Source organism: Cebus imitator, unplaced genomic scaffold (genome assembly GCF_001604975.1).
Source record: "Cebus imitator isolate Cc_AM_T3 unplaced genomic scaffold, Cebus_imitator-1.0 Scaffold3, whole genome shotgun sequence".
Taxonomy (NCBI): Eukaryota; Metazoa; Chordata; class Mammalia; order Primates; family Cebidae; genus Cebus; species Cebus imitator.
In genome coordinates, this window is record NW_016107318.1 from 5,220,081 (window position 1) to 5,243,471 (window position 23,391).

Genomic DNA, 23,391 nt, shown 5'->3' on the forward strand with positions numbered 1-23,391 from the left:
GCAGGAGGAAGAGGGGGAGGAGATGCAGAGGATGAAGGAGATGAGATGCAGAAGGAGGAGGGGGAGGAGATGCAGGGGATGAAGGAGGGGAGATGCAGGAGGAAGAGGGGGAGGAGATGCAGGAGATGAAGGAGAGGAGATGCAGGAGGAGGAAGGGAGCTATGGGAGGGGGAGGGCAAGAGACACAGGAGGATTCGGGGGGAGTGGAGGAAGAGGGTATGCAGGGGTAGGTGGAGGAGATTGGAGGGGAGGAGAAGGAGCTGCAGGAGGGTGAATTTGGCTAGAACTGAAGCTGCCCCCGCTCTGCCTTTCAGGATCCTAAGATCACAGGCCTGGCTCTCAGGAGAAAGCTACTTACAAGCTCACACACTCCTTCCTGAACGGGCCCCTGGGTCTCTCCAACCCACCTCTCCCCTTTTCCGCCATGTATTTTGGGCTCTAACCTTTTGCCTGTTAAGTCCTGTCTTGCCTCTGGGTCATCGCATATGCTGTTCCCTCTGCCTGAAAAGCTCTCTCAACCTGGTTCACTCCTGCTTGTCCTTGATGCTTTATGTCCTTTCCTCAGCACAGACCTTGCGGGACCCGGCAGCGCTTCCCCTTCAGCTGTTTTACCTCTGTCCACATTGTATTGTTTTTGCCTGCATTCAGGTCTGTCTCCTCCGCTAGACTAAGAGCTCTTTATTTTTAATTAAAAAAATTAGAACCATTTTTATTGACACATAATATATGTACATATGCATGGGTGGACTGTGAGCCCTTTGAGGCCTGAACTACAGGGCTCAGAGTAGTCGTTACTTCCGGTGTGTCTTGAGGGTGTTTCTGGATGAGACTAGTATTGAGTCAGTGGACTCAGTCAAGTAGCTGATCCTCCCCAATGTGGCTGGTGTCATCAGATCCACTGAGGGCCTGAACAGGACAAAAAGTTAAGGAAAGGATTAGCACTCTTTTTTTCTATCTCAATGCTTAAATTAGGACATGTCATCCCATCTTCTCTTGCCTGTAGACTGGGATTTATAACATCAGCTCCGATGGGTCTCAGGTTGGACTGATTTACCCTGTTGGCTTTCCTGAGTCTCCAAGTTGCAATCTGCAGATCATGGAACTTCTCAGCCTCCATAATTGCATGAGTCAACTTCTCATAATAAAGTGTGTGTGTGTGTGTGTGTGTGTGTGTGTATGTGTGTCCTCTTGGTTCTGTTTCTCTGGAGAATTCTGACTAATACAGTAAGCTTAGTGCCTAAAACTATGCTTAGCACATAGTAAATTCTCCATAAATATTTGTTAAGGAAGTAATTCAACTTTCTAAACCTTAGTTTTCTCTGCTAAAAATACAGATTTTAAAACCCTGCTCTTTCCACTTTGCAAATCCTTGTGAGGAAAATGTAATCATTTTTTCATATGGCCATATATCCCAGAAAATGCCATTCTGATTATTTTCTGGTGGTTCATCTCAGGTCCCAGAGGCTTTTATCAGGCCCCAGTGTGCAAGAGAAAAGGCCAGTTGTCCTGGGAGCACAGAGCGGGTGAGGAAGCTGATGTGGAAATCTGAATCGGTGTCTCTACTTTCTTCATGATCTATTGCCTAACACTGGGGCTCTACTGACCTGAGCCAGTGATTGGTTTCAGTAGCTGCCAATCAATGTGGACAAGCACACATTCCATTTTGCACCTTCTGAGAGGGTGGTAGTTACAGTCATAATATTCACTGCTTGGATCATTCCAAGCCTTCTCCTGGGTGGGGTTGGGGTTGGGGGGACCTTCCTCCTTACATCCTTTATTCATAACTTTTCAGAAAGGCTACACTAAATCTGCCATTGCCTCATACGAATTGCCTGCAAATCACCCATGTGTGAAGTTCTACATGCCTGTCCGCCTGCATAAAGTTGAAGAACCCCATACAGTCAAAGGCCCCGATGGGGAATCCTGTCATTTGGCCGATGGAATGGTAATAGATGTGGAAGTAAGTGATGTAAAATGGATCATGGGATGTAAAATCCAGCCTCCACATTCGAGCTGCCTGAAAAGGTTAGAGGATTATGTGGCTGCAGCACATCAATTATGAAATAGAAAATACTCTCCCTTCCCTTTCCATCTCAGAAGGCGGTAAACATTTTGTACTGATTTCCTCTGTAAGTGCAAAATTCTCTTGCTTTTATGGATGAGGCTGGGGTTTAAGTAAGTGGAAGGGATAGGGAAACATGGACCTAAGAATGGCAGGCAATGATCCTTTACTTATGACTTTATCCACAATTTGGCTTTACAATTGATGGGAAATGAAGTGTGATCAATTTCAGCAGACTGTACATCATTTCCTATTGACTGACCTGCCAAATCGTTGATTGAATAATTAGTCAAAGTTCAGTCTGAGCAGCTACTTTAAACAGCCCTCTCCAAGACAAGACTTAATGGCATCCCAGAAAGGCCATCCAGCTTCCAGGAGCTGGGAAATTAATTGTTTATCCTTTCACTTAAGGTGGTGAGCCACCGTGTCAATGCAAATAAATGTAACAGTCTCTCAGGGATCAATAGCAAATGGGAGTGGGGGCTTGAGGCAAACACTTAGAAACATACAGTGTAGCATTAGGATTTAGGGATGGCTTCTCCCCACAAGGGGATGAAATGCACCCACAGAAAATACGAGACTAGGAGCAAACAAATAATAACCTGACTCTGGGTTAGGAGAGGATGCTTTTCAGTGATAAAGACAAACAGCAACAGTTTGGTGAAAAAGCCCATAATAAAGACGATATGTAAAATCAAACAACAACATCCCCACCAAAACCCAGAAAGCCTTTAGCCCCATGACTGTTTACTCGAGAAGGATCAGCTCCTTTCCTTGACAATTCTAATTTCACGAAAGAGTCTGGATGGCTTTTCATGCCTTCCATCGTCCGGGTGAAATTAGTAAGAAATTGTGCATTGACTCACAGAGTAGGCTCCAGAAACAGAATCTGACTTCATATTGAGACCTAGACCCTGGCTTGGGATTCTTGAGGTTGTAGAGCTGGATGTGGAGATTCCACCAAAAGAGAACATGAGTTGGGAGACTAGCTGGTAGTTCTGGTTGCTCACTGAGCACTTGCAGGACTGTGGGGTGCCCTTGCCCTTTGTCCTCTTGTGCACACGCTGCTCCTTCTGCTAGCGAGGTCTTCGCATATCAGCCTGGGCAACTGCAAATACTTTGTGACATAATGCAAGGCCTCCTTTGGGGGCTCTTTTGCACTTGGTGTTCTCACCCTTAAGAAGTTTGAAGTGCCCTTGCCACATAGACCGTAGGAATTCTCAAACATGTCTATGGAAATACCATATTGAGCTGTTGCTGGTTTTGCTGTCTGTCTCTACCAGTCAGTTGTAAGATTCTTGGGAACAGAACCAATTTTTTTCTTCATTTCTGTATCCTCTAGAGTACTGCCTAAGTCAGCTAAAGCACTCAATAAATGTTTATGAATGAATAAATTAATCCAAAGCTCTATTATAAACCTCTTTTCTAATTCACTCATAATCTTCTTTAACTTCGGCTAAAAAGCATCTAGAACGGTTTGTCATAAAAATCTCTTCCTTGGTTCACAAAGGCCAAGGCCTCTCCCGCCAAGAGAGGACCAGACAATCCAGTTAGGACCTGTCTTTGCCTGTTAGTGCAGAACACATAGTGAAGCTTTCCAGCTTTCAAGCAGAATTTGAGGAATCCGGTTGCATTGGGTGTCCCCTACTATCCCTCATTTTTTCTGGCATTCTGAGGCAGGTTTCCTCCTATTCCCAGGTTGGATGAAGCCAAGATCTGCTTCTTATTAATGCTTTTTTCTTATTTCTGGAACAAGGAGTGACCTGGAATTCCTGTGGATTCCATACTCATGCGGCAACTGACTGCTGGGGTTCTGCAAAATCTATTTTTTTGTCATCTGGGACATTATTCACTGAGTATGTTCCTGGCCACAAACAGATGGTCTAATTTACTTAAGGCTCAAAAAACTTCTAAACGTTATTTCTGCAGAGAAGGCATCTTTCCTTCCCTTCCCACAGACTTTTTAATATATCTTTCTGTTACCTAGTGATGCAACTCTCTCTAATCAAATTTCCTAAAGCTTCTGGTCACTTGGATCAGGGCAGTGTGATAGTTAAAAGGCTCAGGCATGGGAATCGCCAGGTCTGGGTGGAAATTCAAGCCCTACCACTCTCCAGTGATGGAACCTTGGGCCAATCATTGAGCTTCTTTGTGCGTCTCTTCTCTCATCTGTAAAATGATGTTGACAATACCACCTCCTTCAAAAAGTCATTGTGGAGATTCACTTCGATAACGTATGTAAAAGTACTCAGAAAAATATCTTGTATATAATAAGTAGTACTTACATGTACGGTTACTATATTATCACTATCACTATATTACAAAATAAAAATGTTACTATCGAAATAATTATATTGTGTTACAATAGAACAATATCTTGTATATGATAAGTAGTACTTACATGCACAATTACTATATTATTATTATCACTGTATTACAAAATAAAAATATTACTAACCAAATAATTGTATTACAATAGAGCAATATATTGTATATAATAAGTATTACTTACATTCACAGTTGCTATGTTATCATTATCACTATATTACAAAATTCAAATGTTACTAGCAGAATAATTATATTGTATTATATAGTATAGACACAAAATATAAAAACAAAATTATATACAAAATGAAGACAAAATATTATTACAGATAAAATAAAAATAAAACATGTTCAATTACCCTAAAGTATAACCTTGTAAACTACCAATGGGAGATTGTGCTCAAGGACTGTAATTCCCAAATCTTGTCATGCTCTTGAATCACTTGGGGTATATGCTAAAAAACAAAAAAAACCGGGCTACATACCCAGGGAATATCTCTAATGGCTTTTCTGTCCCCTAGCAGCAAAGGCGCACTCGATGACGCCAGGGGTTGAGGTGGTGCTGCCTTCAGCAATCACGTTTTTACGTCCCCCGTTCTCCACTCCAGTTTGAATGTGTTGCTGACCTTGTACAGGCCAGAGACACCAAGGCACGTAAAACAAGAATGTTTCTGCGGATCTGAATGCTGCCTGGGGAGGCAGTGTTTCTCATGGCCTAAAGCTCTCATTAGCCTCATCGTCATTGTCCTACTGAGTGCTGCTCTCATGCTACTGCTTCTGTTGTGGCAGACCTTGGAAAAGGCTGAAGCTTATTCCCAGCAAGGAGTCATCTATTTGCCAGAGTCTGCCAGAATATTCTGTCCCCTGCTTTTCAGAGGCTCACAACAGAACCTCAGACTTCAAAAAAAAGGATCAAGAGTTTTTAGTCAGCACCCAGAGAGCAGGGGATGAAGATATTTCTGCCCCTTGAGGGTCTCCAACATCTGAATGACAATGTAGATTTCTCTAGAAAGATAGAAGCAGCTCAATTTACTTTCAAATATCATTTTCAGGAGAACTGGTGAATTTAATCAATTTGTCCCCAGGCTGCAGCTGCTTTTAGAAATAGTCTATGAAATTCCATTTCCAAACTAATTAGAGCACAATCTTGAACATCTTTAAGGAGAGGAGTGGTCCAGTGTTTAGTACAGAGTGCTGGGGTATCCTGGAGCCACAGGGTCAAACGACTGTTAATGACTGAGCTTCCTGGCTTCCTGGAGTTGGAGACCCTGTGCCACAGATTGAGATGGACAGTGTCTCAGGCTGAGAGGGACTACTCCAAGGAAGAACAGTGTCTCAGAGCTTCCCAGAGCTGTCAAGGGCCACTTCTTAGAAATGTGCATCCCAACAATATAAGGCAAGGTTACTATTATTATTATTATTAGAGACAGAGTCTTGCTCTGTTGGCCAGGCTGGAGTGCAGTGGCACAATCTCGGCTCACTGCAACCTCCATCTCCTGGGCTTAAACTTTTCCTGCCTCAGCCTCCTGAGTAGCTGGGATTAAAGGATGTCTGGCTAATTTTTGTAGGTTTGGTAGAGATGGGATTTCACCAGGTTGGCCAGGCTGGTCTTGAACTCCTGACCTCATGTAACCCACCCATCTCGGCCTTGGTCTCCCAAAGTGCTAGGATTATAGGTGACAGCCACTACACCCAGCCCAAGCTTGTTATTTTAAAATCAATAACCATCTGCCCTATCACTGAATTAACATTTGTTGATCATTGATTCTGCTCCAAGCCGTGTGTTGAGGCCTGGATAAGACAGACACCGTGAAGTATACCAGAAAGGGTGGTGGAAAGTTCTCTGGACACAATAAAACCCTATGTCTATAGTGCTGTCACTTCATGGGTAGTCACTAGTAAAAATGCCCAAGCACTCTGCTCCAAAGACTTTCAGGGAAACATTTTAATGTGGTTATTACCATTAGGCTGACAACTTTATTCAGTTTTTTCTAGCCCCAGTCTAGAAACTAGGAAGAATAGCAAATGGGAAAGGATCAAGGTCACTCTATAAAAAAAAAAGTACTTTAGTATTTTCCATAAAAGAGGAAATTGGCAATTTGTCCTAAGAAAATACTCTAAGGCTGGTATGAGAGCTGAAGACACTTCAATTTCCACAGTGATAGAATTATGATTTCCTCGGGGGGAAAAGATCGCCTATAACAAGATAGGAGGTGAGACAAAGCCCAAGGAGAGAAATACAGCCCCAGAAGGAAATAAATCCAAGAGGGCAGATCAGCTTCCTGTCACATGGGGGAGGACAGGAAGACGGTATTTTTCCACCCTGTGTTACAGTTGATGTTGCTCATGTAACTCAGCTGAAAATTTACCTTTCTTTCATTTCCCCTTTGGATCCCTCTCCTACCTCTAATTTCTTTATTTCCCTGCTCTCCCCAACACCAAAGCCTGTAATTTCCACTGGCTACCTGGGGCATTTCACCCTCTCCCTGCGTGCCATGTTTACGGTGAAATTAGACAAGTTGCATGGCTCCTATATCCAGGAACCAAAATTTTCTCTCTTCTCCTCTTACCTGGTGAAACTCCTGTTCCCATCTATCAAAATCTACTTCCAACCAGACTCTCACTGGGCCCAGCTGAGACTTTCAGCTAAGTCCAAAGAGGAAAATACAAGATCCAGTCAATTTACCTCTCAGTGGTGGGCTCTTCCACGAAGTCTGGTGGAGAGTTATACAGGAGATATTTGGGGGCTCTCTTTCTAACAACCCTAAAATCATTCCAAGGTAAGGTGTTAGTGTTTGAAGTGCTAGTTTTTACTGTTGTGGTAGTGGTGGATGGACTGCTTCTATGGTTCAGTGTTGGTGGCCAAGAGCCCAAGTAGGAATTCCTGACTGGCTACATACAAATGGTAAGACAGTTTCATACATGTCTTTTTCTCAGCTTGGATTGGTGCTAGAGTGGTCCAAAGAGTAATGCCCCTGCAGCTCAGATTCTGGTACTGTGAGCCAGGCCAAAGTCACCTGTTTGTGGTGATGAAACTGTAGATCAGAACAGCATTGATTAAGATAACAGCCTTCAGGCTGGGCACGGTGGCTCATGCCTATAATCCCGGCCCTTTGGGAGTTTGAGGCAGGTGAATGATCTGAGGTCAGGGGTTTGAGATCAGCCTGAACAACATGGTGAAACCCCGTCTCTACTAAAAACCACAAAGATTAGCCAGGCTTGGTGGCGGGCGCCTGTAATCCTAGCTACTTGGGAGGCTGAGGCAGGAGAATCGTTTGAACCTGGGAGGTGGAGGTTGCAGTGAGTCGAGATCACTCCACTGCACTCTAGCCTGGGCGACAGATCGGGATTCTGTCTCAGAAAAGAAGAAAAGATAACAGCCCTTAGCTAACATTTTTAATCAAGTGCTTACTGCAGGCCCTATGCTACAAGTTTACACGTTTTCTGTTAATGTTTCCAGTTTCATGGGGGCAGACAGTGTTATTATCCCATTTTATAGATAAAGAAACTGAGACTCCGAGAGGTTAAGTCATTTGCCCAAGGTCAATGCTAGTAACGGACACATCTGTCTGACTCTGAAGATCCTAATTTGAACACTCTTACATGCTGTCTCCTGATTCTCCCCCACTGAAGTACTTGCTTACACTGAGGCAAAGCTTGACTGTCGTTCAGTGAAAGCTCTTGCGGGTGAAGTGAGTTTTCATTGGCAAAGTAACTCATGCCAAGAGTCCCAGCCCCACAGAGCCCCAGCTCGACATCAAATCCATCTCATCTCCAGGTGCTGATGACATGCACTTTAAGTTTATAAAAATCAAATTTTCAAACAAAGTAGTGTTACTTTAAAAATATAAAATGCTGCTCTACCCCCATAGGATTAAACACACATAATAATAATAAAAAAAGAAAAGTATTCAAAGAAAATGTCTGTTGTAGCCATCCATCACTGCTCAGCTGGATGTGACACTTCAGTGCCCTTTGAGCTGTAAAGATCAGCAGCCCTCCCTCAGGTAGCTATGGGGCCAAAAGTCTTAGCCACAAAGACTTGCAGAAAACATAAAGGAAGTGAGAAGCAAATCTATCAGTCTTGTATTAGACTGGTGCCAAAGTAACCGTGGCTTGCCGTAATGGCAAAAGCCGTGATTACTTTTGCACCAACCTATAAGGATTACAAGTTAAAAGTCAGTTCTCATGTCCTAACACAGGTTTCCCATCTGCTTCCTGGCATTTAAATACCCGGAAATTCTAATTAACCAAAATATTTTCCTCTACTCAAATATTAGTAAAAACACATAGGGGTGCAGAACAGGGGATAAAGAACATTCTCCAAGCTTCTTCTTTAAACAACAACAACAACAACAAAACTTCCTGGATATGTGCCAGGGATCCAAACATTTAGTCTCACTCCTACAACTTTTCCATCTACAGTAGAATGTAAGTCCCTAGAGAAGAGGAACTTGGACTGTTTTGTTCATAGCTATATCCCAGGTCCTAGAAGAGTTCCAGACACAAGTAGATTCGCGATAAGTATTTATTAAATTAATGAAGAAACCCTCAAATGGAGAGCATTGTAGAGATGCTGGGGCATGTGGTTCAGAGGCCTGTATGCAACTTCAGACACTGTTATGCTCCATTTACGGATTTATTACGGAAGGAGGAAGTTTTCAGATAACCCTGAGTCCACATCAGAATACTGAATGAAGCAGTTAAGTTGTGGTGGAATAATAAGAGTAACGACCCCAGCTCTTATTCTGCCTTTCTGTATCCACACTGTTTGGTAGTGCCCTCTATAGTGACACTGGGCTTGGCCAGGTGACTTACTTTGGCCAACAGGACCAGCAAACATAGTACAGGCAAAGACCTGAAAAGAGCTTTTGCACTGGAGCTTGCCCTCTTGCTGTTCTTGGGACCCTACCACCCCGGGAGTAAGCTGGGGTTAGCTTCCTAGACAAGGAAAGGTTCTAGGCCTCGTCATGCCACTGCTTCAGCCTGTAGCCAAGCAACCACTGGATATATGACTGAGGCCATCTGAGAAGAGCCAGCACCCAAATGACCAGCCAAGTGACCACAGAAACATGAACTAGGCCAACAGAGATCAGACAAACCCAGCGCAGGCCAGAATAACCACCCAGTATAATTGTGAGTTAAATAAATGGTGGTGGTTGTAAGCTACTAATCGTTTGGAGTGATTTGTTGCATGGGAATAGGTAACTGACAAATAAGTGTTCCCCAAAGTATCTAATCATAAGATCACTTGGAATGCTGGTTAAAAGCTACACATTCTGGCCCAGTGTGGTGGCCTATGCCTGTAATTCCAGCACTTTGGGAGGCTGAGGTGGGCAAATTGCTTGAGCTCAGGAGTTTGAGACCAGCCTGGGCAATATGGTGAAACCCCGTCTCTACAAAAAATACAAAAATTAGCTGGGTGTGGTGGCATGCACCTGTAGTCCCAGCTACTTGGGAGGCTAAGGTGGGAGTACCGCTTGGGCCTGGGAGTTCAAGGCTGCAGTGAGCTGTGATCATGCCACTGAAGACCAGCCTGGGCAACAGAAGACCCCGTCTCAACAAACGAAAGAACAAACAAACAACAACAAAAAACTACACACTTCTATAGTATGGTAATTCCTCAAAAAAATCAACATAGAATTACTATATCATCCAGCAATTCATGTCTAGATATATATAAAAAAAACTAAAAGTAGGGGCTCAAGTAAATTTTGTATACCAATGTCAATAGCATCTTTCTTCTCAAAAGCCAAATGGTGGAAACAACCCAAATGCCCATCAGTGGAGGAATGTATAAACAAAATGTGTATAACATACGGTAGAACATACTTAGCTTTGAAAGACAATGAAATTCTGATCCAAATGACAGCAGCATTACTGAACCTTGAAAACACGCTAAATAAAACGATCCAGACACAAAAGGAGAAACACTGTAAGATTTCATGTATATGAGGTACCTAGAATAGTGAAACTCATAAAACAGAAAGTAGAATAGCGGTTACCAAGGGCAGAGAGATGAGGGAAATGGGCAGTTATTGTTTAATGAGTACGGAGTTTCAATTCGGGATGAGAATAAAGTTCTGGGTGTGGATAGCAGTATTGATGGCACAACAGTGTGAGCGTACTTAATGCCACTGAATTGTAGACTTAAAGTGGTAAATTTTATAATATGTATATTTTACTGTCATAAAAAATCCCCAAACCTGCACATTCCTGACCAGAACCCAGACCAACTAAGTCACCATTTCCAAAGCAGGAGCAAGTTTGTAACAAACTATCCCATTTCCTAAATTGTTTTAGCACATAATTAAAAGGCATGTACACATTAGATCAGAATTAAAGTAAGACTCTTGCCTCTTTCTGAACCAGGGAAATATCTGGAAAAGTTACAAGATACTGTCTGTTTGAAGGATTAAATTCAGAAAAGCGCCAGATTTCAGATAAAACACAACACACTACAAGGGAAGTCCCTTACTGTCCCCCATTCCAAAGCTGGGAAGGCTTCCTGTCTTCCATTTGTTTAGGTATCTAGGGAAAACGCCACATTGAACCAAAAAGGTAATTTTAACCTTTTTATTTTCCTACAATATCGGAGCAAAAATAAATTGAATCGCTCTGTCTGAAAAGACCCAGCTGTGTGAGTTTACTCCCTTTCATAGTCACCAGATCTAAGTAATAATGAAAAAAAGTTGCATGGAAATGATTCTAAAATAATTTCTATTTCAGGTATGAAAACACTGCCTGTCTTCTATAAGAGGTGGACTGTTATTTATGCAAGATAGAACTTTCAAGTAGTATCCTCAGGTAGGTAATTCAAACGACAGAAGCTATTCCACATTCTGCAGTATATAATTACAAAAGAGAGTTTCATCTTCAAACATTTCACACATATTAGTCATGGAACTTTTACTGCCTCTGGATTTTTGATGAATTACTCAATGATGGTTTAGGTTTTGCAGAAGTCTCTGGGGAATTTTAAAATTCTGAACTTAAAAAAATATAAGTTCTAATAATGAGAAAATACCAGCATGTGAGTGGCACGTAAAGGAAACTAGGTTTTCTTTTCCTGCAACTAATTCTTTACATTCTGCTTCTCAGTGACCATAATTCATCTATTTTCCAGTCATCGTAGATTTTCACTGGTTCTGAAATAAGAAATCATTTTGTTCGAATACACGATGTAATTGTCCTAAACATTTTTCCCTTTAAAATGTCATTTATGGAGGCTTTCTTTTTTTTAAATTTTACTTTTTTAGGGAGACAAAGTCTCACTCTGTCAGCTAGGCTAGAGTGCAGTGGCACAATCATAGCTCATTGTAACCTCAAACTCCTGGGCTCAAGTAATCCTCTTGCCTTATCCTCCTGAAAAGCTAGACTACAGGAGCATGCCATTATGTCTGGAAATGTTTATTTTCAGTTTTTGGATATCTTTATAGCAGCGATCCACTACTCCTGGCACCAACTTACTGTATTAGTCTGTTCTCATGCTGCTATGAAGATATACCCGAGACGGGGTCACTTATAAAGAAAAGGGGTGTAATTGAGTCATAGTTCTGCATGGCTGTGGAGGCCTCAGGAAACTGTCAATCATGGCAGAAGGCACCTCTTCTCAGGGCAGCAGGAGGGAGAACGAGTGCTGAGTGAAGGGAAAAGTCCCTTATAAAACCGTCAGGTCTCATGAAAACTCACTATCATGAGAACAATGGCGTTGGGGGTAGGGGGGAACTGCCATTATGATTCAATTTTCTCCACCTGGTCCCACTCGTAACATGGGATTATTACAAATTGAGGTGAGATCTGGGTGGGGACACAGAGCTGAACCATATCAGATGGGGTCTTGCTACGTTACCCAGGCTGGTCTCAAACTCCTGGCCTTAAGTGATTCTCCAGCCTTGGCCTCTCAAAGCATTAAGATTACAGATGTGAGCCACCATGCTTAGCCTACAGAGTGTTTTTATGCTAACTTCAATTTAGAACTATTAAAGTTTCAAATATAACCTGAACTACGGACATTAAGTTTTATTTCTTTAGTATAAATGGAAATAAAACATTAGATCTTGACCATGATACCCACAATAGCATTCAAAGAGTAGTAATTTGATTGCCTGGATCTTACTTATGAAGGTTCATCTACTAAAAGTTCTAGAAAAGTTTCTATTTATATGGCAGGATCTTCCATAACAGAGCACTGCTTGGTCGGAAACTTGCTATAGAAGCTTTTCAGGTCATTTTGATTCAAAACTAGGCTCATTCGTTGTTTCCATGTTTCAAGCAAAACATTCCATCTAGATCCCTCACAACCTCATCAAGTTCCTTCATCCTTCTGAACCACTGTTCATAACAGTCTTCTCTTTGAGTATTCATTCCACCCTGTCTTATAACCAGAAAACTGTACAAACTCTGTGTATCACCTGCATGTGTTTTACTATCACTCAGTTTTACTTCCCGAATTTCTACTCACTTACAGGGTTATTTTTCTCTTTTTGTTTTAAAGTCATCTACTGTGAAACAAGCACACAAAAAATGCATTTGCTTTGTAATCTGTGCTTGGTGAGACCTCACCTTTTCTTGCTTTGCTTTGCCCAGCGTATTGAAACTGTACATGTGACAGCCAATCAATCATTTATTTTTCTCCAGGGATTCACATGATGTTCCTGAAGCTGACCCTTCTGGGGACTCTTCTTGATAAAATATAACACATCCTGGTACAAATCCTGGAAGATTACTCTCATGCATTAAAGTGCCATTTTCTTCCCCTTTCATCTCTGAGGATCTCACCTGCTTGAATGTTGTAATATGATTCCTGCCTCACACCTTTGTAGGTTATTTTCTCACTTGGAATTCTATGGGGACACTAACACTGGAATAAGGGAAAAGATACAATATGTTCACTGCCTGTACTTTCCAGAGCAACTCCCTGACAATGTCAGCCTCCTTCCAACTATAAGTACTGAAAGGAGTTCCACAGCTGTTTCTAAAATTTAAGGCTCCTGGCCTCAGCTCTGAAAATACACACTATGGTGAAAACACTTGGGAAGAATGGTTAAAATCTTGTTTTGAACTTGAAGTAATCATTGTTCACGTATGTGCAAACCACCAAGCCTTGCTTTTCCTTCCATTTGGTCTGCATATTACTGCAACTGCACACAGGATAGGATTTCATCCACAAAAATATTAACGGTATATTGGAAATGTACATGTTCACCACTCTGCTGCATTAGATTGTGAGTTATTTTGATGGCAAGAACTACATCTCACTCATGTTTGCCTCCTGGATGTTTTGCGCAATGTCTGGTGCATAGTAGGCACTAATACATCTCTATTGTGAGTGATAAGGTGTGATCACTGCCTTTTACCTGGGCACAGAGTCACTAACTCTGATACACAAGAGTCCCCATAAATGTAAGAGAGGTCACTGGGGATGGGGAACTCCAATTGGTCTGGCTTAGGGTTAGAAGACAGGGTTCAAGACCTAGTTCTGCCACGAGTTAGCTGTGCAACTTTGGACAAGTTGGTTAGCCTCTCCAAGTCTCAGTTTCTTTTTTTACAAACTGGGGTAGGGGACCTTTATAATAAGGTCACCTTTATAATAAAGTCATGTTTGTGAAAGCTCTTTATAAATAATAAATGTGTCTATAACACTGCAACATTATTGAGCCACAGTTACTACAAAGACAGTAATGCCTAATGGTCTCTCTCTTTCAGCCATTCATTTAATAAAAATGTTTTCAGCTCCTCTTGGTCCATGCTAGTCATGAGAATGAAATGGTGAACCAAAAGAGACATGGTCCCTTTCTTCATGGACCCCACAGTCTCATAGATGACACAGATATACACTGAGCACATACACAAATAAATGTCAGATAGGAAAGGTGGTAATAATTACATTACCCAAAACTGAGGTTCTAAGTGTGTGCTGATGGTTTTAATTAAATATTAATAATACAAATATTATTATATCACAATAATATATAGAAATGCTATACATATTTAACACACAAATAATTCACATTATTTTTCTTTTTTATTAATCAAAATTTAACTCTAGGAGAGAGACAGAAAGCTGAGAAAAGGAAAGAGAGGTGAAGGAAAGGAGAGATGATTTTAAAAGTGCCTGTAACTTGTCTGTAAATAAGACAGTCTGAGGTAGAGTCTGTGACTCTGCTCTTCCCTCCCTCATGCTCTGCCTGGCAGACTTCCTGCCTCTCAATGCCATTATGAAGGTGAGTCCTAGTATTTAAAGATACTAGGGTTTTTTTTGTTTTGTTTTGTTTTTGTAAAAGACATTCTGGGTCTCATTCTGTTACCTAGGCTGGAGTGTAGTGGCATGATCATAGCTCACTGCAGCCTCAAACTCCTGGGCTCAAATGATCCTTCTGCCCCAGCCTCCCAAGTATCTGGGACTACAGGCATGTGCCACTGTGTCCAGCTACTTCTTAAAGTTTTTATAGAGTCAGGGTCTTGCTATGTTGCCCGAGCTGGCCTCGAACTCCTGACCTCTATCCATCCTCCCACCTTGACTTCCTTACAGGTGTGAGCCACTGTGCCCAGCCAAAACATATTAAATTTTGCATAATGTAAACCTAAATGCAATCTGACTTCTTAATCTGCTGCTCAATCCAAGAGACAGTGATCTACACCAAAGAAAGGTCATTTATGAATTTTGGAGGTAATTCTGACTATATGCAATGTTCTCCCTAAAGCTGACCTTAGAAACGACCTCAGTCTGGAGGTGCATTAAAGAGACTGGTGTTTGAGTCTGGGTAGACAAGACATGAGTCTCCTTAGGTCTCTAGTCTTGGCATAAGCCCATAATTCTACAGGGGCAGATACTACCTTCCTAATAATCTCCTCTAGAGTTTGGGACAAGAGCATAGCAAAAAATAATGCAGAACTTTGCTGCTTTAAATTGGTCCTGTGTTTTCCTCTTGACATTGTAGAACATTATTGCTGTGGCCTGGGGCATATGGAGATATTTCTGAATCCCCTCCAGTTGGCGACCCCTAATAGCATCTCAATGTCACTCCAATTTCTAAAAGGTAACACACAATTTACCCAAAATTGAGGTTTTAAGTATGGACTCCGGGTCTTTAACACATGTCACTCATATTCTTCTTTCTCTTTCATTAAAATAAAACTTCAGAAAAGACATGCATTTCATTTAACAGGAGGCCACAATATAAATAACTCGTGAGAAACTTTGGGTAATCTATAACTTATCCCATGTCATGTCATTTAGAATCTAGTTGTGAATGTTTTAGCCACAGAAAAATTCTCACCTTACTCAGTACAACGAAGTCATTTTTGGAAAGAGGGCCAATGACCAAATTAATTCTTTTATGGAGCTGTCTGATTTGATTAAGTTGTTATACCGCATTTTAAAACTCATTAACAGGAACTATCAAGCCATTTTGTAAGTGATTTTCTACTAACGTCTTTACATTTACTGTCCTGGAAGGCTTTTGGTGTCAATCAAAATAGATGACAATACTAAATCACTGGCTTCATAACATAATTCAACAGTGGGCGAATTCAGCTGTCTCTGTGAAATATGACCTTGCAAGCGTGGCTGATTTGCCTGTTGTCTTCTCTGATAAGAAAAATATATTTATAATGACATTGTGGTTGTATGGCTATTTCACAGTGTGTGTTACTTTATAATAAATTTGTTTAATCACAAAGAAATTCCCTCTAATATTAGTTGAAAGAGAAAATCTTTAAAAAACGGGTCTTTTTCTCTTTTTTCGCTTTTCAACCAAAGTTTCTGTAGAAGTTCAAATAGATTCTAAGTCAGAAAGCTCCAGTGGAAATAAATTCACAATTGAAAACAGAAGGACTATGGCTTTACTGAGAAAGCTTAATGAAAGAAAGAGGAGACAGTTGAATAAATCTGCACAAAGGAGGCATTCAAAGAGTGTTTTCCAGAGCTGAAAGCTAAACATAACGTAGTGGAGAATTAACCACTTAGATATGAGGCTAAGAGTCAGGCTTTGCAAATTTCTCCAACAATAACAATTGCCTTAAAAAGAAACCTCAGAGATTGGCCAGATAAGTAGTTACTGTCATTATTTCTAGTAATACAAGAAAAGTATAAGTAGGAATTAAACCCCCATGTGACCAAAGAATCATGCAATATTCCATATTTCTCACAAAATTCGTTAGGGAAAGCTGCAGCGAAGCATAATGCTGAGATGAGGATGATGAAACTGTTTAATGGGCACCAAGAATGCACCATAAATGTAGGCTAATAAAGTGTTCATTAATTTAGCAGCTATTGATTGAGTTCTTGCTATTTTCCAAATTTTGCACTGATGGGTGGGACGACAAAGAAAAACTACAATACAGTCCTGGCCTGTAGGGCTTATGCTGGGCCGACAGAAATGTAAAGATGTAATTATTGCACAACCAGAGATAGACAAAGTAAGACAACAGCAGAGGAAAGAGCAGCTGATGCTAGAGAGTTCACAAAGGCATCACAGTGGGAGTGATATTCGAGATGCTTCTTAAAGCATACATAGGAAATCCTGGGGAAAGGAAAAGGGGCATGGCACACAGAAAACATTTTAGGGGATTGTAAAAGGTTGAAGAATCCAAGTACTAAGTGAGTGGATGGGTAATGCAAGAAATGAGGCTAGAAAGGAAAACGATTTCCATGCTAAGGACTTAGTCCTGCAAACACACGGTAGCAAACTGGAAGGTAGCTCAAGGGCAGCAGGAAGCTAGAGTGGACCTGCTCCGTCTCTAACATGCAAATGCAAGTGTGTGCACACTGTTTGGCAAATACGCAGGAATCATCTGTGGCCCCGCCAGCAAGGCAAAAGTAGTGAGAATTTTATTTCATTATTTTAAAAAGAGATTGGGCTCAGTGGCTCACACCTGTAATCCCAGAACTTTGGGAGGCCGAGGTGGGTGGATCGCTTAAGCTCAGGAATTCGAGACCAGCCTGGCAACATGGTGAATCCCCATCTCTACAAAGAAATAGAAAAATTAATGGGGCATGGTGGCATGCACCTGTAGTCCCAGCTACTTGGGAGGCTGAGGAGGCAGGACAGCTTGAGCCTCGGAGGTGGAGGTTGCAGTGAGCTAAGATCTCACCACTGAACTCCAACCTGGGTGACAGAGCCAGACCCAGTCTAAAATTAAATTAAATTAAATCAAATTAAAAAGGGAGCACAGTTGCCCTTTAGAAAGGTAATTGGCTACAGTGAAAAGAAAGGATTAGGGAGGGAATATTTGGAAGGCCCTTCGGTGCTACAGGAGAAAGATACTGAGAACCTATGTCAAGGTGATGGCAGCAGACGTTGACATAGGTCCTCAAAGCAAACACCAGAAAAGAAATTATTGACTAAAGTCAGGTGAAGCAGGGCTAGCAGTGGAGATAGTTAGAGGGTAGAGCTAAAAGACTAGAGTTATTCATTCAAGAAATATATAAATCTGCAATTCAAGAAAGACTATAGGAGTACTACAGAAATCAGCAATTTCTATAGTCTATGTAGGGGTCAGTCTCCCAAAAACATAACCCATTAGTAACCATCAAAACCTTCTCCCTGGTGTCTCATATCCAGGTGGTTGTAAATTCATGGTGAAGACACATAGCTCATGTCTTCCCTGCTTGGAACTGTATGCTCATGTCTGGCAGTAAAATAGCTGCTGCTTGAATGAATAACTATGTCGTTTAGCTCTACCCTCTCACTGTCTCCACTGCCAGCCCTGCTTCATCTGATTTTAGTCAATAATTTCTTTTCTAGTGATTGATTTGAGGACCTATGTCAAAGTCTGCTGCCACCACATAGAAATTGCTGATTTCCTCATGGGTAGGAAGAAACAATATTATGAAAATGGCCATACTGCCTAATAATTTATAGATTTAATGCTATCACCATCAAGCTACCATGAGTTTCCTCACAGAATTAGAAAAAACTGCTTTAAATTTCACGTGGAACTGAAAAAGAGCCCGTATACCTAAGATAATCCTAAGGAAAAAGAATAAAGCTGGAGGCATCATGTAACCTGACTTCAAACTATATTACAAGGCTGCAGTAACCAAAACAGCATGGTACTGGTACCAAAACAGATATATAGACCAATGGAAGAGAACAGAGGCCTCAGAAATAACACCACACATCTACAATCATCTGATCTTTGACAAACCTGACAAAACCAAGCAATGGGGAAAGAATTCCCTATTTAATAAATGGTGTTGGGAAAACTGGCTAGCCATATGCAGAAAACTGAAACTGGACCCCTTCTTTACACCTTATACAAAAATTAACTCAAGATAGATTAAAAACTTAAACATAAGGCCTAAAACCATAAAAATCCTAGAAATGTCAACTGGACATTTTCACCTGGATGCTTAATAGACATCTTAAATTATGTTGAAAAACATTACCTTAAGCATTCCCAAACAACCCCCTAACAGACACACACACACACACACACACACACACACACACACACACTGGCCTATTACTGAATTCTCAAACTTATTTAATATTTTATGGCCTTCATTTTTGTTTTCTAATAAAAATAGATAAATATATTGATGGAATTTCTTTTTTGGTGGAGAAGTTAATATTTTTAAAATTTCTTAAGCATTTTCTACAATGAAAAGAAAATCAGCAAATTTTTGTATTATTATTATACTTTTAACACATGGAGAACATGCAGGTTTGTTACATAGGTATATACGTGCCATGGTAGATTGCTCCACCCATCAGCTCGTCATCTATAATAGGTATTTCTTCTAATACTATCCCTTCCCTCGGCCCCCACCCGGTGACAGGCCCTGGTGTGTGATGTTCCCATCCCCGTGTTAATGTGTTCTCATTGTTCGATTCCCACTTATGAGTGAGAACATGTGGTGTCTGGTTTTCTAATCTTCTGTTAGTTTGCTGAGGATGGTAGTTTCCAGCTTCATCCATGTCCAGTCTATGGGCTGGGAATTCATAAGGGAGGGCTGGGCTAAAGAAACAGTGTGAAATCTCACAAGAGAAGATATGGAAACTGATGTCAAAGAACAGAAAAAAATATGTGTCTATGAGAAGGAGTAGAATTAGCAGAGAAGAAGCCTGAGTTAGGAAACCACAGGATTAAAATAAGGGTGGAAAGAGGAAGCCTGTTTGTGGAAACTGAATGAGAAGTGGTCAAGGGATTTAGGATAAAATGGCAATAAAAACTTGATGATTTTCAGAAAACGCTCAGTGTGTACATGTTGAAATAAACCTCTGCCTGAGCATTCAAATTCAGGTATTTGTTGGTTTGAATATGATGATATATTACTGTGTTGAGCCCTTAAACTCACCTTGTAATTGATATATGGCCTTAGGCTTATGTTTTCTTTAGAATAATCTTATATTTGCTTTCCGTAAGCCAACAATATTTGCAATGTGTTTGCTACAGAATAAAATTCCTTTCAAATTTTGCTCTAGCAACGGGTGGCCCTGTAGGGTTGTTTATTTTCTTTCTGCCCCTCCAGATCCACTCTCTTCCCCTCGTCATAGGAGAAGGACTTGATCAGGTGGCTCCATTTGCTATCTGGTTTTTGATTGGGTTTGGTCAATGAGAAGCCTTGTCAGGAGCTCTGAAGGGGACACAGAGAGGTGAGATTCTTTTCCCTACTTTCGCCCTTATACAGTCTACAGCCCAGTACTGAAGGCCACCCACAGCCCCTTTCCAGAAGCCCTCACTCTGCAACACTCTTGGGAGTTTCCTGTGCCATTCCTTTTCTCAGTCCCTCCAGGCCAAGAAACAGCACAGGCTCTCTAGTATTTAGTCTCTAGCTCTCTAGTCAAAGAATAACCTTTGACTACTCTCTCTCAACCCTAAATGAGAGTTTATATTCCCACAGGATTTATTAGTAGTCCCTTTATTAAATTCTCAAATCACCCAGTTTGAGTCAGCTATCAAACTGCTCAGCTGCCAGCAAGAGGTTAATTCATACAATAATTGGTTATTTGTCAGTGATCCACTTTTCCATCGGCTCTTAAATGGGGTGTGCATTCAAGAAGATTAGGTTGGAGAGGGAGCAGGAAGGAGTCAGGGGAAGGCACAGGCTGCCTTCTTTCATAGCCTGGCTGACTGCACAGAGCCTTGGAGCCAGCGCCAAGATGATTCCTCTGAGGCATTTCTACTCAACCATTTAGCAGTGAGCACCACAGACAGCAGAAGGCCGAGAAGGCGCACACTTCACCCTGACAGAACTGACAGATAGGGGGATGAGACCTTATGTATCTGGATTTTCAGGTAACTGCTGTTTGAGTTCATGCTCAGAACCATCAATTCTGTGGTGGAAAAGTTCCGTAAATCAGCTTGCCATACAATGAGCAATGCCTGCAGTTGCCATGAAGATATTCTTGCACTATTTTTGGCCACTGTATAAAGAAACTAAGGCTTTAGAAGGAAAAACAAATACCTTCAAAAGCACGGTCTTTTTGGTGGAGATTGGGAGTGGAAACTCCCAGTGCCTCCCATGGCTGCGTCATGCAGTCTTCTCCAGACTTTGCTCCCTGGAGCCAACCTAAGGCAAATAAAGAATGGAAAACTCAAAACAAAAACTCAGTTGTTAATAAAACTTCAGGAGAGAGTTTACATACTTTTAAGTATCTATCTTAAGTCTTAAAATACTTTTAAGATTTTCTAAAAGCAACTGAGTTCTCCTGGGAAAAATTTGGGAGAGGATAAAGAGAGATCTCAAGACCTCAGTGGTAGGAGACCAGCCATGACAGATCTCAGAGCAGGCCACTGACAATATCCTTCCCGAGAGTGACAGGTGTACCCTGAGAGTCAGAAGCTGTGCCCCTTGCTGGCAAAAGTGTGCCAGAAGCAGGAGGTGACTTTCTACCCCTGTCCTACCACAATGAATTCCATAAAAAAGCAAGGCCAAATGAAGATTCAGAAAGGCAAAGCACCGTTCCTGAGAAGCGTTCTATTTTTGCGGAAACTATGGAAAGAAGAACCTTTGCATTGCAAAAGGGTGCTAGACAGGAAATCTGACCAGGTCCTGCCCCAGGAAAACCCTTACAAATACAGAGTTCAGGAAAATGAAAACCATTCAACGATAAATAATCAAACTTATATCTGTACTCTAAGACAAAAGGGAAAAGAGGCCAAAAATTTATTAATAAAGTACATTCTTCTGTAAAATATTACTATACCAATGGATGTTATGAACAAATGTTTTGCCATGAATTTGGAGGAAAAAAATCCTTCAAATTAAAGTGATCACCTGGATGAAAGAAGATATATAATGCAATAATGGAATATTTAAGGGAAAGTATGCTAGCATAATAGGAAGAGATAAGGTATGAGCTTGTACAACTAAGGAAAGGAGTAGTCCAAGATAAAAAAAAAATAGAATTAAGGAAATAAAAACAAAACGGGGCACAAGAATGAGACAGTAGAAAGTGAAGATAACTGACCATAGAGTGAAATTCATCGCAAAAATATCATCACCTAGGCACATAGTCATCAGGTTATCTAAAGCCAAGATGAAGGAAAGAATCTTAAGAGCTGTGAGGCAAAAGCATCAAGTACTTTATTTGTTTTTAATTGCTGAAGAATATGCCATTATATGGGTTACCAGATTTTATTAATCTATTCATCAATTTATGGACATTTGGGTTGTTTCCACTTTTGGGGTTTTATATATTGTGCTGCTATGAACACTTATGTACAAGCTTTTACGTGGACATGTTTTCATGTCTCTTGGGTAGATATCTAGCGGTAGAATTGTTGAACCACATGGTAACTCTATGCTTAATCATTTGAGGAACTGCCAGGCTGCTTTTCAAAGAGGATACAGCATTTTACATTCCCACCAGCAATGTATGAAGGTTCCAATTTTCCTACATCCTTGCCATAACGCTTGTTATTTTTTTTTTATCTTTTTGAATATAGCCAACCTAACTGGTGTCAAGTGGCTTGGGTTTGCATTTTCCCTAAGTATTAATGACGTTGAGCATCTTCCTGTGTGTTTGTTAGCCATTTTACATCTTCTTTGGAGAAATGTCTTTTCAAATCCTTTGCTCATTTTAAAACTGAGTTACTTGTCTTTTTATTACTGAATTGTACTAGTTACTCATTATTCTAAACACAAGTCACTTATCACATATATAATTTGCTAAAATTTTCTCTGACTCTTTGGGTTATCTTTTTATTTTCTTGATGGTATCCTTTGAAGGAAAAAAGTTTTTAATTTTGATTTTTTCCACTTTCTATATTTTTTCTTATATTGCTTGTGTTTTTGGTAACATGTCTAAGAATCCATTACCTAATCAAGGTCATAAAGATTTATATCTACATTTTCTTTTAAGAATTTCATAGTGTTATTTCTTACATTTAGCTCTTTCATTCTTTATAAAGAATAGAAAAACCTATTCCATATAAAGGAGATTTTAATTTTCTTCTTTCCGTTTATGACACATCCAGTGGAAAAAAATTAGCCAAGGTATAGAAGTACTAAATAGCAAAATATAGCTTCCTTTTCGATCCGCCATCTGCGCCTCAGGTGGGGCCGCCACCAAAATGCAGATTTTCGTGAAAACCCTTACGGGGAAGACCATAACCCTCGAGGTTGAACCCTCGGAAACGATAGAAAATGTAAAGGCCAAAATCCAGGATAAGGAAGGAATTCCTCCTGATCAGCAAAGACTGATCTTTGCTGGCAAGCAACTGGAAGATGGACGTACTTTGTCTGACTACAACATTCAGAAGGAGTCTACTCTTCATCTTGTGTTGAGATTTCGTGGTGGTGCTAAGAAAAGGAAGAAGAAGTCTTACACCACTCCCAAGAAGAATAAGCACAAGAGAAAGAAGGTCAAGCTGGCGCTTCTGAAATATTATAAGGTGGATGAGAATGGCAAAATTAGTCGCCTTCGTCGAGAGTGCTCTTCTGATGAATGTGGTGCTGGAGTGTTTATGGCAAGCCACTTTGACAGACATTATTGTGGCAAATGTTGTCTGACTTCCTGCTTCAACAAACCAGAAGACAAATAACTGAG

At 40.8% G+C, this 23,391-nt stretch overlaps 2 protein-coding genes across 4 annotated transcripts in view; one reads left to right on the forward strand and one right to left on the reverse strand.

Annotated features, from left to right (window-relative positions):
• The window catches only part of ST6GALNAC5 (ST6 N-acetylgalactosaminide alpha-2,6-sialyltransferase 5), a 178,006-nt gene that overhangs the window by 54,342 nt on the left and 100,273 nt on the right, over positions 1-23,391 (reverse strand). The window lies entirely within an intron of this gene.
• On the forward strand, positions 22,872-23,391 carry LOC108306503 (ubiquitin-40S ribosomal protein S27a-like). The gene has a single exon (XM_037739587.1). The coding sequence runs from the start codon at positions 22,916-22,918 to the stop codon at positions 23,384-23,386; it is 471 nt and encodes a 156-aa protein (XP_037595515.1). The 5' UTR covers positions 22,872-22,915; the 3' UTR covers positions 23,387-23,391.

Coding starts and splice junctions, on each gene's coding strand:
- LOC108306503 (XM_037739587.1), top strand. CDS start 22,916: ATGCAGATTTTCGTGAAAACCCTTACGGGGAAGACCATAACCCTCGAG.